This window comes from Calonectris borealis, chromosome 8, assembly GCF_964195595.1.
Source record: "Calonectris borealis chromosome 8, bCalBor7.hap1.2, whole genome shotgun sequence".
Classification (NCBI taxonomy): Eukaryota; Metazoa; Chordata; class Aves; order Procellariiformes; family Procellariidae; genus Calonectris; species Calonectris borealis.
In genome coordinates this window covers 19,063,596-19,078,119 of record NC_134319.1, presented here as the reverse complement: position 1 = coordinate 19,078,119, position 14,524 = coordinate 19,063,596, and the positions used below count along the sequence as shown (strand labels likewise).

Below are 14,524 nucleotides of genomic sequence, written 5' to 3'. Positions count from 1 at the left end.
GATGTGATGGACATTTCAGGCTTTTCATACAAAAATCACACTGCTCAAGTGCCTTAGTCAGGTACCCTCAGCTGCCAGTCTGTGAATCACAGCTGTATTACACGTAATCTATAGGTGATCATATGAAGTAGTTCCTTGCTACGTGACCAATACAGAATTTAATGGCAGTATTCATGTAGTTGTCTAACTTTCAGCTTCACTCAAGTTAGAAAAATCTGAAACTGGAAGATGTAATGTTTTAGAAGTGGAGGCTGTAGCTGAATACAGCAAACAAAATGCGAGCCAGAGGACAAAAGGATCTGAAAAAGGGTGATTTTTCATAGAATAAAACTGCTGCTGAGCCATGGGTCTCTGAAATCACTTTTGAAGCTGCAAATGAAAGGCAGCTGAGCGAGCTAGCAAACTGGGTCAGGGCCAAGTGCATCTGAATCCTGTTGATTCAAAAGAGCGGCCGATCAAATCCTGGAGGGATGGTGAGCACAGTGAGAACTTAAAGGGGCCAGAATGAGGGTTTGGAGGAAGGGGGCACATGAAGTGGGGTTCTCGTTCTTGCTTTGATTTGTGTAGTGAAGGAGATGGCAAAGTGACTGCTGTGATAATTGCTGTCAGATTCTAGAAAGCGGGACTGCTCACGGTGAAAATGATCTTAGTACACGTTTTTCAGTAGAAGTCAGTTTAATTCCTCATGCTTCAGTGAGATACGATTGTGCAAGTCAGGAAGACTTACCAGTTAGCTAAATGTTACCTAACGCATCCAGTACCACCAGTGTAAATCCAGGGCAGATGTGCTAGCCTGGAGGGAGCTTCATTTCAACACATTTCTTAGCTAAATAAGGAAAAAAAAAAAATAGTCAACCATAACAATAACTAGGTTGGAAAATGTACAGTCTGTTTACAAACTGTAACAGTGCTCCTGTCCTGGCAGAAGCGGAAGCTACTCATAATTTGTACCTTGTACGCACTAGTGCATGTATCCTGCAAGTCCTGCACTGGACTTGCTTGGTTTAATACTTGTAGGATGTTGCTTTGTGGCAGGCTTTAGCTGTGTGTCCTGCTGGGGGGGTGAGTACCGCCGAGAGCTTCCACCCTCCCTCCAGAGACCGCTGCAGCCCCTTCCCTGCTCTCGTTTATAGCCTGCCATTAAATGTCAGTCGAGGTTCTGATCTCTGTCATGCTAAGAGCTAGTAAACTGCAAAATACACACAAAAAAGCCCCGCCATCACAGTGGCAGAAGAAAATCCAAATGCCTCGCTTATCCCCAGTTCAGACTTTGAAAGGCAAGCTCTGCTTGGATGGGATTTTGCTGAATCAAACCGCTGCTGCCCAGAGCGCCCGTCTTGGAGAGTGACACCTGATTAACGGCACTCATTTTCACAAAAACCTACTCATGATTTTAAGCAGGGATACTCAACTTTTATCCAATTTAGACATGAACCTGTGGGTGACACCTAATTTGTGCAGAATAGAGCAGACAGTGTCTGTCCTCATCTGTAAAATGGAGGTGCTGCCCACAGAAACTACAGATCCCAGTGTGCCAGCCCTCCGTCTTCATCCCAGCAGCCTGGCACACGCCGGAGGGGAAGGCGGCTGCCAGCTGCTGCGCGCGGCTCCACGGCGAGCGGGCCCCCATGGCACCTGGGCACGCTGGCCCGAGACCCTCCGCAGAGGGTGTTACAGGTGAACCTCATGTCTGATTCCATATTGGGAGTCTGTGGAGATTAGAGGGGGATGGCGTCCATAAATTGACTGTTTGCTGGCTGGTTTAGTAAAGTTTTTAATTGATTGCAGGCACCTGCAGTCCCTTTCCAAAGTAAGTAGACAGCCCTGAAACTGAAAAAGAAAAGAAGTGTAGTGAGCAAAGAAAGATGAAATGGATCCCCTTTTCTTTTCTGTTCCAGCCCAGATTTTGGTAACTGGCATGGATGAGAGTAAATACGTTTTGGTGAAGGGGGGAAGTAAATGTGTATGTCAAGTAGCCAGTGACAGAGTTAAAATTTGCTGCAGAGAAAAAGCGTGCTATCGAGCGGAGGCCCAGGCTGGGGAGCCTCCGCGCTGGTGGCGGCGAGAGCAGCGGTTCTTGAGAGCTTCAGAGACGTTTAATGGAAGTGCCAGGAGCAGGAACCAAGTTCTTTGCAATGGCAAACAATAGCATGTGTGGTAATTATCCACAAACTACTCAGAGACTGTTATTTTATGGCTTGAATTGTGTTGTAACGGCAGCTGAGAGGCAAATACCTAGTATCTCTGTCTGTGTGTGTATGTATATATATAAATTCAAGCTCAGCGTAGAGCAGTTGGGATCATTTTCCATTCTCTGTTGAGGGAGGAGCTGGCAGAACTGCAGCTGCATTCAAGGCTAATCTGGCAGGGCATATACCAGATGTTAGAGGAGTGCTTTGCTTGGGCAGTATGAATAGTTACAGCCTCATACAGCTTTCATAGATTCTGTAGGGAAGACAGCAAGGTTAATACTCAAAGGCTACTTTGTGTAAGATCAGGAGAAGAAACTCCCCTAATTGTTTCCGCAGTGGCCAGGGTCACAGGAGTCTCTAGTCTCCCTGCAAAGTGTGTACCACACACAAATGCGCTTCAAGGGTGACATTTCAGCTCTTATTCAGGGAGCGAATGCTAACAGTGGTCTCGGCTCAGCTTTTAAGAGTTCGTCCACAGTTTTGCATGTATAATGCATTATGTTTGATTTTTTTTCTCTTTTCTATCTTGCTACTGATCTTAATAGGAAAGCCTTCTTTGTAAAGCAAAGGTCAAAGAGCCAGCCATTTGGAATTATATTCTTACAGGACTTTGTGTCTTTGAACATGATACTTAGTCCCTTTGTGTATTATGACAATTCATATGTGAAGCTATCTCAGAAATACAAAGTATTCCTATTTTTCAATGGAAATACTGCTTCTTGGGGTACAGCAATGTAGGCTGTGCATGAGAACTTCATACCAAGTGACTATTTTTTATGTTTTGCATTGTGTACTAGTTGATGCTCGTGATCAGCTAGGCAGTTAAAACCAAAATACAGATTGAATATCTACTGTAGAATTTCTTAATTTCAGTTATGGATATTATGGTCGGACTTCCTTAATATCAACAACTGATTTCATCCTTTTCTTGCTATATTCAATTTTCCATGCTCAAGAGAACTGCAGTATTTCTAGACAACACGGTCTCTGACTACACAATATATAGGAAAATATATTGAGCAAGGAAATGGAAAATACTTTCTGTGATCTTTTAAATATGGTAGGTTTATAATAACAAGAATAAAACATTTTCTAAAGGGAGAAGGAATTGATCACATAAGTTTTCTATGAGTTAATTTCAAAAAAAAGAAATCTTTTTTTAAAGGTGCAAGGAACAAATAAAATGTATTTTATTAATTTTGAAAAATGCTCACATATTTTGTTTCAGTATTGTTTTCAGATTTCTCTTTGTAGGGGTTTTCTTTCATTAAATATTTAAATCCGTAAATAGAAACTGTTCAGTTTAGAATTATGTATTTTACATCAGAGATGTGCTGTGTTATTGCAACAGTGATCTCCCTTTCAATATTATGTTGATTTGCCATAAGTGCTTTTGATAGATAATAGATACACCTTTTAACCTAAAGACCTATGACATAAAATACAGTGCCTCCCTGAAGTAGATGCGGTACATACATGCATGTAAGCTGATATCTGTGTGTAAAGGTGCATATGCTTGCTTTTTTTTTTTTTTATCCCCTCCAGATCAAGTTTTTCCTCCCTCGTGCAACATAGAAAAGAATTTTCTCTCTTTAAATTACCTTGCGGGATACCTACAACCAAAAACAGCAGAGGGGTGCCTTATGTCTAACTTGGTCCAAGAAAGAGAAGTTCATATCATTGAACTAATCACTCCAAATTCCAATCCATACAGGTAAAGTATCATCTAAATAGACTAAATCTGTTTAAAATCACAGCTAAAGATTTCACCTGTCTGTTGAAAATCAAATGAAAGTAGCCATTTCATCCTTACAAGAAGAGCTTGGACCTTAGTACTTTGCCTTAAATAGAAATTAGTTCTTCAGTATGTAAAGATTTTGGATTCTGCTTCACGATCCCAGGATTTTTCTGGACAAGACTGCAAAGCACAGTTCTTACGGACTGCATCCTGTCCCCCTTCTTGCTCAGTCAATCGAATTTTTCCAAGGATAAGGTGAATAAGGGAATATTATGAATAAGGGCAGCATCTGACAGACAGGGTTTAAGATGGGACCACTGTATGAGGAGGTGAGATAGAGGATAAAAGTAATCTTGACCTGTCATAGGTAGGGATGACTGGCAGCAAGGCCTGGGATAGTGGCTCCCAAACAGTGGTACAGAGGTTGCAAGTGATCTGCGGTCCATGGTAATTGTTCCACAGTTGGTCTGCAGAATCATATTTTCTGTCAAGTTTCCAGTTGAGTTTAAGGGATAGTTTGATAATTGCAAGAAATGTTAAGGGTTGACAGTGGTCCACTGACCAAAAGAGTTTATAACTAGTTGTTAGGGAAAATTACTTAACTCTCTGTATGCATTATGAGGATTATCTAAATTGTCAAAGGTACTGTAAACTTAGGAGGTAAGACATTTAAAACATTCATCCTTTGCTGGTCTCTCCTAGGTCTTAGTGAGAGCACACGAATGGGGTTTGCTTCAGATAGTCATACCTGGAAAAGCTCTTCATAAGTTCTGAGTATGGTTGCTAGAAGAGAAATTTGCTGTGAAATTTAGATGAGTTTCCCTTTTGCAAGAAAAAAAGTACGATTTCATCAGAGATAAGGTAGAATTAAAATCCTGTCTGCCTACTGCAGACACTGGATATCCAGCATTGTCCAGTTGTGCTCCTCATGCACTTATATTTGAGCACATCCCATCCCTAATGAGGGAGATAGAGTGGGAGGACGGGTCTTTGCAAGAAGGGTAGTTATCTCGTTGCAAGATGGTGAACCCAGAGCCTGAGAATATTCTTGCCTAGCAGGCAACCTTGGGAGGGTGAGAAAGTGCTGAGATGTAGTGGAAGTGGAGTAGGTAAGCCCAAATGATCTGCCTCTGTGTGGCGTGAGTTGCAGCCCCATCCTGAACAGAGCTGTTCTTTAGCATCAATATCATTGTAAGTCCCTTGCCGTGTTACACAATGACAGCCCTGTCTCCAAGCCCTCTGGGCTTTTGGCTTTGGCTGATTGTACGATAGGAATTTTGTTTTTCAGATGATAGAACTGCAAAATGTTTAAATGTTTTGTTATTAAAAGTAAAAAAAGTAATAAGTTAAATTCCTCTTGCTTCATTCTTATTTTATGTATTATCCACAGCTATCTTTACAAAGTTTATATCCACAGTGAAACATACAGAAGCTGAGCTGGGCATGTGTAAAACTGCAGGAGGTGAAACGAAAGTCCCAAAATACTCGAAGTCTCAGTGCAGAATATTAGTTAAAACCTGTTACTTGGGGATGAGCACATTCTTATGACATACGGCCCCATAAGATGATCTGAAACTAAAGGTTTTTCTGTTGAATTAATATTTTGCACGATGAGATGTTATTGATGGGTACAAACCCATTTGCTCTACTTATTTTACTGAGGTCTTGAAAAATCTGGATCGTGTTCATCTATTTTCCAACAAGTAGTAGGCTGGACATCTGTTTTCTTTTCTTTTCTTTTTAAAGTAAGTATATATCCAGAAGTCTTGGAAACTGAATACAACAGCTTAATTCCTCAACACACGCAAGATCCTAAGCAAAGTAATTTCCACAATTTAACTGCCTAGGCAGAGACACTCCCCAATATAGTATTTGTGCATTTTTTTTGTATTAACCTGCTTAATTTGTCTTTTTGCTTTTTTTAAGGTATTATTTTGAGCTTTTATACAGTTTTGCCAGAGGAAACTGAAACAGCTATATTTAGGCACTGTCACAGTGAAATAAGAAAACAGTATTTACTTTATAAAGCGAACTGCTAGTCATATAACTGACCTGCTCTAAATAATAGCTGAAATGAGTAGCATGCTTCTTGTAAACAAGAGACAAAAATATTATTTGTCTAAAAAGTATTTGTTTCTATTGTTATGCAAAATCATTTAAGCGTATGTGGAATAACAATCTGTTTTGCACATGTTGTGTTGCCTGGGATAATCTCCAGCATTTTAATCAGCTGGCCAGACAGTGGAAACATGATGGATTGGAAGAAGGTTGATAGCTGAAAATTTCTGGCATTCTGGTCTAACTTTCTCTCTATTTTCCACATACAGTGCTTTCCAGGTGGATATAATCGTTGACATTAAACCATCTCAACCAGGCGCCAAGCTTGTCAGAGACGTTGCACTTATCCTCAAGTGTAAAAAGTCTGTCAATTGGGTTATCAAGTCGCATGATGTCCAGGGAAAGCTGGAAGTGATTGTAAGTTAAGGCACCTTTATTTTTTGAGATATATCATACTGCTACGGTATAGAATCCATTTAAATGTGATATACTGCTAGACCATATTGATTTCTGAATGTTTTCTCTCTTAGCTGCTCTTCTTTTTAATTATTACTGCATTTCAAGGAGTAAACGCAGAAACTATTTTTTTTCTCCTTTACTCTTAATATATGGGCTATTAAACTGACCAGCACATCACAGAAGCCAGGTAGTTAGTGCAAGAATTTAGGTCTGTGTCTTTTCAACTTCTGTTGAAGTACCTTAAACACAGAGTTGGATGTTCATCTGCCTTTTTGCTGTTACTTTGGTGAGTGGATCTACAGATTCATCTCAGAAGTTGGAAGGATGCATGTGAGTGCAGAGTGGATAATCCTAGATACGCAGCACACACACACGTCCCTTTAGAAGTGGAAACTTTTTTACTCCTTCCACTTGTGGTTGTAGTAGTCTCTAGCCCTCTTCCCTGCCAGTACTTCTGTCCCCAGCAAGGGTTTGGTCAAATTGACCTCACCTCTGCTCAGACAACAAATAATAAGTTTTTAAAAAATTAAAACCAGGATCTCTAAAGCTAAACTTCTGAAACTAAACTACTTATACATAATTGGAGGTTCTGATTCAAAATGATTTTTGGTACAGGCTTTGTGGCTCAACACCATTTCTACTAAGAAAATCTGTTTTCCCTTGTTCTGACATAAATAAATAAATAAAATTGGACTGATCTTGCAGCCTATAAATGTGTGGCCTGTTTCTGTCTTAAGTGATCAGTTAGGAGTGTGTTGTACAGTTGAGCTGAATGTTTGCTCAGGACCACCCAGTGATCTCCAAACAGTCTTGCAATAACTCAGATAATTCTGAGTAAGGTAACTTAGAGATTTTCTATCTCCAGCTATCTGTATTCATAAGAATTTCACTTTGCTGAGTAGCTTTCTCCTTTTAATGTGTGCATGGGCAATTCTGACAGGATCCAAAGGCTGCTTGATCTAAATCTTCTAAGGAGACAGATTGGTAGGCAGGATTTCATGCTAGATTTTGAGAGTGAGGGATTTAAAAGGAAATAAATTATGGTGTTGCTCAGAAAATTGAATGGAAAAATTATCTAGGGTAGATGATGAAATTCCCTTTTGATCCCTGACACATCTTTATCTTACGGACAGGAAAGGATGTTCTGGTCATTCTGTAGATCCTAAATAATCAGCCCTTAAAGAGAAAGGTCCAGGTTAGTTGCCCAGGATTACCACAGTTGTAAGCAGAAAGGCAAAAAACAATGTTTGCCTTGAAAGTTTCATTCTGGGTTATTACATAAAAGTCACCACTGTATATTTAGGCCTATATGGGTCTACTTTCACACCATAGAGAATTTTGCATTAGTTCACTTCGTGCTTGGAGATAGCCAAAGTACCATATTTCATATCCATGAAGCTACCTTTTTATGGATGATGAATTTTCAGGGAGAGGAATTCTAGAGGATTTTAAAATGTCTAAACTGCTGCACTTGAGTATAGAAAAGCAAGGCTGCTATTCTTTTTAAAGTTCTTCTTTATTAATTATTGAAAGTATAAGTAAAAAGTATAAGTGAAAATTCTTTCTGTAATGAGTGGCAGAAGGTAACATTTTATTTAGATTAACAAAAAGAGAAAGTAATACTGTATATGGAAATGTCAGTATATAAAAGACTTTGTATATTTATGTTAGGATTTGTGAGTAACTGTTTGCTCTACTGCTTCATTTATATAGATGCTTCACATTCTGAATGTGTGTGTGTTCTCCTTTATTTAGAGGGGGGTGCGGGAGGGAACTAAACACCCCCATGTCATTAAAAAGCCTGTACATCCAGTATTTAGGATCTGTTCATATCTCTATTAAGCTGAAGGCCTTTCCAAGCCCAAATTTAGACAATGCATAAAAACATTACTAAACAATTAGGTAATGTTTCACAATGTTCTTTTTATTAGTTGAATCGGTTCCATGCACTTCAATTTTCCTAACTTCTTGCCCTCAGTACGAATCAGAATTTTCTTGAGGGGATTGGCAAACCGAGAGGGGAAGGTTAGTGCTAAGCTGCCTCAAACCCAGGACTGTGAGTTATTAAGGTATAAGTTCATAGACAGAAAATGAAGAAGAGTTTTTAGGTCACCTAGCTCATCTCCCAGCTTGCTGTGTTTCTTGAAATTCTAAAAGAGGATGGACACAAAACCAAGTAAAATCGGAATAGTTTAGGTAAAGTAATTACACATAATATACGTGCAATGCTTTCCTCCCAGGCTGTGTTTAGCTCCTGTTTGCAGTCTGTCCTTACATCAACCCCCGTGCAGTGCTTGTGTGTTTCTGAGCTTGTGGACTATCTGCCGTTCACATTGCTTCCTTGGATTTGGCGTTCTTTTACAAAGCTCTAGGTCGCACAGTGGACAAAGAGGTGAAACTGCAGAAAGATTTGATAAATTCTATTAGCTTCCATTTATCTCAAAGAAAATAAGTGTGTTGAGGGGCGAAGAGTGAGAGAGGTGAAATGCCTAGAACAAACCCGTAAAGGGTCTGTTCTTTATATGAGAACAACTGCCCACCAGTTTCTGAAACGGTCTCTCTCTATTCCGAGTAGGTTAGCAGGTGACTCTGTGGGTTGCCTGGTTTCATACACTGCGTGGTGAAGGTGTTGGCAGGGCAGGCAAGTGAAGGAAGGTATGTCTCTTTCTGCAAGCCCTTGTGCTCGGGTTTGTTTCACTGAGGCGGTGCAGGACTGAACGTTTACAGGCTCAGCGTGGAGTGGAGAGGTATGAACAAGCCCTGGAAATGGTCAGGTGCCAGCTAGGACAGTAAAACTGTGAGCTAATATTTGTTCAGCTGTCTCCTCGTGACAAGAAAGAAAAGGAAAGCAGAGAGGGAGATCCAGCAAAGTTGGGGTAGCACAATAATTCCAACCAAAGCTGTGTGGTTATATGAAAATGTGTGATAAATCATGGCCAGGTTTGTATCTGTTGAAGAACAAAAGATTATTTGATCCAAAACAGTGATAAGGCACTAAAATTAGGATACCTATTGCTTCTTTTTTGTTTCTTATCTTCAGTGGCCTTTGCTAGTCATTGATAACTGTACTGGTAACTATCCTCAAACCAGACACTCTGCAAATAAAATTCCCTTTAACTTCAGTTGTGAAGCTGTGAGTGTTTAAAGGATGCAGAACTGGATCATTAGGAAGAAATGAGGGAGGGAGCTAAAGGTAAACTACGCCATTCCGTCAGGACTCTCTGAGCTTTATTCACTTCTTGGTTCAAAAGCTCCGCTTCTGAGGTCAGGTACAGAAGTGCAACCGAGCTCTGTGATGCTGGGTAGCAGGTCCGTACGACCACTGTCTAAAAGCGACCTGGGCAAAAGAGATCAGTGCAGTCAATCTTTTGACATTCTAAAGCGAAAGAGAATTAAGATTTGTTCACATTGAGGGGAAACCCATGGGGATTTAAAACCAAAAAATGCAGTCTATATGATGGAGAAGGTAATCAGGCATGGAAATGAAAGTGTTTGTTGTAGAGCATTCAATGGTATCATCTGCATATAGAAAGTGCAATTCAATCACACTGCAGGAATCGTTGAAAAGTTGTCATGCCTTTCCTATGAGCACGTTCAGCTTGTTCTGTAGTTGTTGAAGTGATTATTATAGTGATAATGGTAATGTTGTGACTGTAAAAATAAATATATATGTATTTAGCTTTGTTGTCTTTTAAGTAGTTTGGCCTTGCATAAAAGTGCATGCTCTCACTTACCACTCTTTTAAGCATTTAATTCAGTCCTGTTTAACATACTCAACATTTTGCAGGACACACACAACATTTCTAGTATGAAGCTCATTCAGAGAGGCACAGACTGTCCTCGGTCCCAGCTGACTTTAAAGCATTAGCTGGTATCAACTCTACATCATAAGCGTGCTATGTTTTGCCTTTTTCAGTAATGCTCATTTGAACAAAGGTTTTCCCATATGTAGCTTAAGTAATGCTCTAATCAAAGAAATGAAGGGAGCATTTGAAAAATCAGTTGTCATCTTGAGTTCACCTTACCTTAGAAGTAATTTCAACTCAGTTTTGAAGAAAATACAGCAAATGGCTCTAAATACATCTTTGTCTCGTTTAGGGATTAACAGTTTCTGACTACCTTGATTTATTGTACTACAGGCAGAGGCTGGGAGAAAAGGGGGAGCTTTTCTCCATCTGTGCAGCAGTTCTGTGCCTAAGGTGGCAGAGTTTGGTTTATTTCCCAGGTGTTCTCAGTTTGTTGTTATTTAATAGAGTAAAATAGAGTAAAAAACATGTTCAATCAGTGTCACTATTCCATTTTAGGTATCCTTAAATGGTAAATCATGAACCAAGTTTTTCTTTGTTTGCAGACATCAAATAGTATTGGTTTTGGAAAGGAAACAGAACGATCCATGACTATGAGTAAATCAGTAATACCTGATATTCCCTCATCGCATGAGAGTTTGATCAAGTGGGCTTATGAGCATAACTATAGTCCAGTTACTTCCTACACAAAAGCCCCTGTTGCTAACAGATTTCATCTGCAACTTGAAGATACAGGTAAGCTTGAAGATGAACTTTTAGCATATAGATAAAATGTATCTTGTATTTCCAGGAATCTGATGATTTGAAAGGTGCTTTCTTAGTTTTGAAGCTTTGTTGTTGGGGTTTGCACTACTTTCACTGCTCATCATCGAGAATGCTGGTAATATCTACGAATGCTGGTTTAAAAAAAAATCTGTGGCTTTTTGATTAGAAAAGTCCTGATACGTTGGTGGAATTAAATGGTTATAGTTTATCCAACTCACAAGCCATTACAGCTGATCATGCTCAGTGTTCACTAGAATGGACTTCAGCAATTGGATATCTTGTTAGTTAATAAATCCAGCTTTGATTTTTTTTTTCCCCAGAAGTATGAGCACAGCGTTTCCTTGAGACAATAAATGAACATTTTAATTGTTTAGAGACAAAACTGGCTTACCAGAAAAGTCTGAGTGAACAGAATAGATAACAGAGTAAACTGTTAAAAAAATTTAGTTATTTGGCTGGAGTCATTGCTGATGTAAAGATATCCGGGTCCATTGAAGCTAGTGGAGTTGCATCTGGTTTTTCACTAATTCTGAATTTCAACCACTAAAAATGTTGGTTAACTCTTTTGGTAAACCTCAAGTTCACATGAATTTTATCAGTTGCACTCTCATGGGTTACAGATAATTATCTGCTTGGGCCAGATATTGAGATTTCTGTCCTGAGCAGTTGCGTGTATAAGCCAGGAGATAGTTAGTGTTCTCATTTACTCAGTATAAAGTTAACTGTCGTTTGACTTCACTCTGTAAGTAGTTCCACAACAGTGGAGTGACTGAATTCGTGATGGGGCAGGTAGTGGAAGAACTTCACCCAATGATTTGCACTTAGGCTATTTCAGCAGCACTAAAATAGTGTATTTGCTGAATGTGATGTTTCTTTCACTTCTGTGTTGCCTTTTGCATATAATAGGCCCATTCCTCAAAGCTTATTTTCAACTCTTAGCGAGGCAGATTTCTAGCAGGGACTAAATATACCAAGATTAGATGCCTCAGTAACAACTAAACCCTTAGTGGAGGAGTTGTGTCTAGTTACCTGAAAAGTACAAAGATGCTGCTTTGGATGTCTTTCAAAAGCTTCCTTTCTGGATAATACTTTTTTTTGCATGGAAATGATTAGTTCTGAATCCTTTTAGGAAAAATATTGAATAACTTAATGTTCTTTTTTTTCCTTCTTTTTTTTTTTTTTTTTATTAGAAGAGATGAATGATGAAGAAGACCATTCCCTTCCTCCGGAGCTGACGGAATTGCTGGGTGCTAACCCACTGCCTGCGCCAAAGAATCCTGCATTAAGTGATGGCCTGACTTTTCCTTTTCACATTAACAGAGGAAGACATGACACAATGGGAGAAGGAATCTTCCCGTCCAGGGGTTCAGTGGATACATTAATAAATCATGACTTTGGGCATTCCCTCTCAAAACATAAAGAACCAGAAGAAGTTCAGGGCAGTGCTGATGTAGCCCTGTCAATAAAGTGTGATGACAAAGTCATGACAGTAGCTGTAGAAAAAGACTCTCTGCAGGTTGGTGTGATCTTTTATTCCCAAATTTGGGCAGGCTTTTTTGGGCAGACCATTTTATTTCATAGAATCATAGAATCATTTAGGCTGGAAAAGACCTTTAAGATCATCGAGTCCAACTGTTAACCTAGCACTGCCAAGTCCACCACTAAACCGTGTCCCTAAGCGCCACATCTACACGTCTTTTAAATACTTCCAGGGATGGTGACTCAACCACTTCCCTGAGCAGCCTGTTCCAATGCTTAATAACTCTTTCAGTGAAGAAATTTTTCCTATTTATATTTTGATTGAAAAAAAAAAAAGCATTCTACAATCTACAGCCATCACCACCTAACCCCCGCCCCCCCCAAAAATAGGTGAGGAAACTACACTCTAGATATTCTTTGCCATAACTCAGGGTCATGTTTCCTCTTTCCCAACAATCCGGTAGTTTGTAGAGGGATTTCTGATTAAAGATTTGCAGGGTTGGTTTTGTCAAAAAATTACTGTATTCAATCATCAGTCTGAGGTTTTAGTCTCCAAAGTACAAAGAAGCTGCTTTTGATAGCTGTGTGAGACCTGAATAGATCTGTCTTTACCATCTACCGGCTGACAGGTTGCTTGTGTCCATTTGCATTGTGGAAAAGAGCCTGATACAGACAGAGTTTTAGCTCATTTCAGACCAAACAGAGTCAGCATTATTAATCAACAGATTAATAATGAACCTGTTGTTTTCTTTGTTCCATGTTACATTTTTGCATTACATTATTCCCTGTCTGTCATGTATAACAGCATTTTGAGAGTGACCTTCCGTGGATGTCAGTACAATGAACTTCACTTCCTCCTATCAGCAGTCATGAACAGTATTCTGAGCTGCACTTTAAGCAAGAGCCTAACACAATTGTGTTTCAGCCACTTACAAAGCGCCTTTGTTTCAGGCTAGCGGCTACACAAGGACAGAACTCTCGCTGCTGGATCACTCTTGCAAAGCTAGGATGAATGGTACCCATTTCATTTTGGAGTCTTTGCTGCACAAATGTGGGACTCGGACAGCATATACCTTGAACAAGATTGTTTATTTTAACTCTGTGAGTATTTTACAAAGAGGAGCCACCTTCTGCGCTGCATGTCATAGTGGTACAAGGAAGCCATTGTAGTTAGCTTTAGTCTTAGCAAAAAGGAGGCATCTTGATCTTTTCCTATCTAGCTTAAACGTAGTTGCAGCTACAGTCCCTGTATTCAAGGAGGTATGAAGGCTGCACATTCTGTGTGCTCCTGTGGTCAGATAGTATCCCAAAGGAAAAAGGAGGAGTTGGAGTTAAATACTTTCACAAAACTGCATGGCTGAACTTTGGGGACCATCTGTACCAGTCTCAGAGAAGTTGCACCAGCTTTCCCTATGCAGCTTTGATGCACCTGTACATAAACAGTACTACGTAGCTGTAAGGAGGAACAGGAGTGAAGTTTTGTGATTGCACAAAACAATACCATTTAATTCATATGCTGAATTATTTTAAGTGAAATTTTTTCTTCCAAAACTGTGTGTGAAAAAGGCTTTCAAAATGTGAGGAAAAGACATTATCTGTGCATACTTCTCTTTTATAATTTGGATTCATATTTGCTATCAGTTGATGTACGTAGTGTAGGGACTCTTGTATGTGAGTGATGATGCTAAGGAGCCCACTTAGATTCTAAGTGACTGCTTCCAGACTGGCTCAGCTTATGAGCTTGGGTACAGTGCAGCTAATCTGGGTTGGAAAGTAATGACATGTTTCTCTTGCTGAGCTTTCCAGTACATAGAAGTAACCTTGGCAAATGATGGAAAGCCTGTGGTCCAACCCAAACACAGCTAAAGCAATCTGATCTGACCTTGCCTGGTTAAAACCGTTCTATACTGGCAAGTCTATAGCACCTAACTTTAGAAACAGTCCTAAACCAAGACTGTTTAGGATAGAAACATCTCCAAACTACAGAATAGCACGTGTCTGGAGCTAAATACTGTCATTGTCCCTGT

At 39.7% G+C, this 14,524-nt stretch overlaps 1 protein-coding gene across 1 annotated transcript in view; it reads left to right on the top strand.

Moving 5' to 3' along the window:
* Nucleotides 1-14,524, top strand: part of TGFBR3 (transforming growth factor beta receptor 3) — a 121,085-nt gene that overhangs the window by 84,766 nt on the left and 21,795 nt on the right. Inside the window, exons 6-10 of the mRNA XM_075156268.1 lie at nt 3,738-3,906; nt 6,258-6,405; nt 10,799-10,988; nt 12,209-12,534; nt 13,449-13,598. Coding sequence (XP_075012369.1) covers nt 3,738-3,906; nt 6,258-6,405; nt 10,799-10,988; nt 12,209-12,534; nt 13,449-13,598 — 983 coding nt within the window. The remainder of the gene's footprint in view (nt 1-3,737; nt 3,907-6,257; nt 6,406-10,798; nt 10,989-12,208; nt 12,535-13,448; nt 13,599-14,524) is intronic.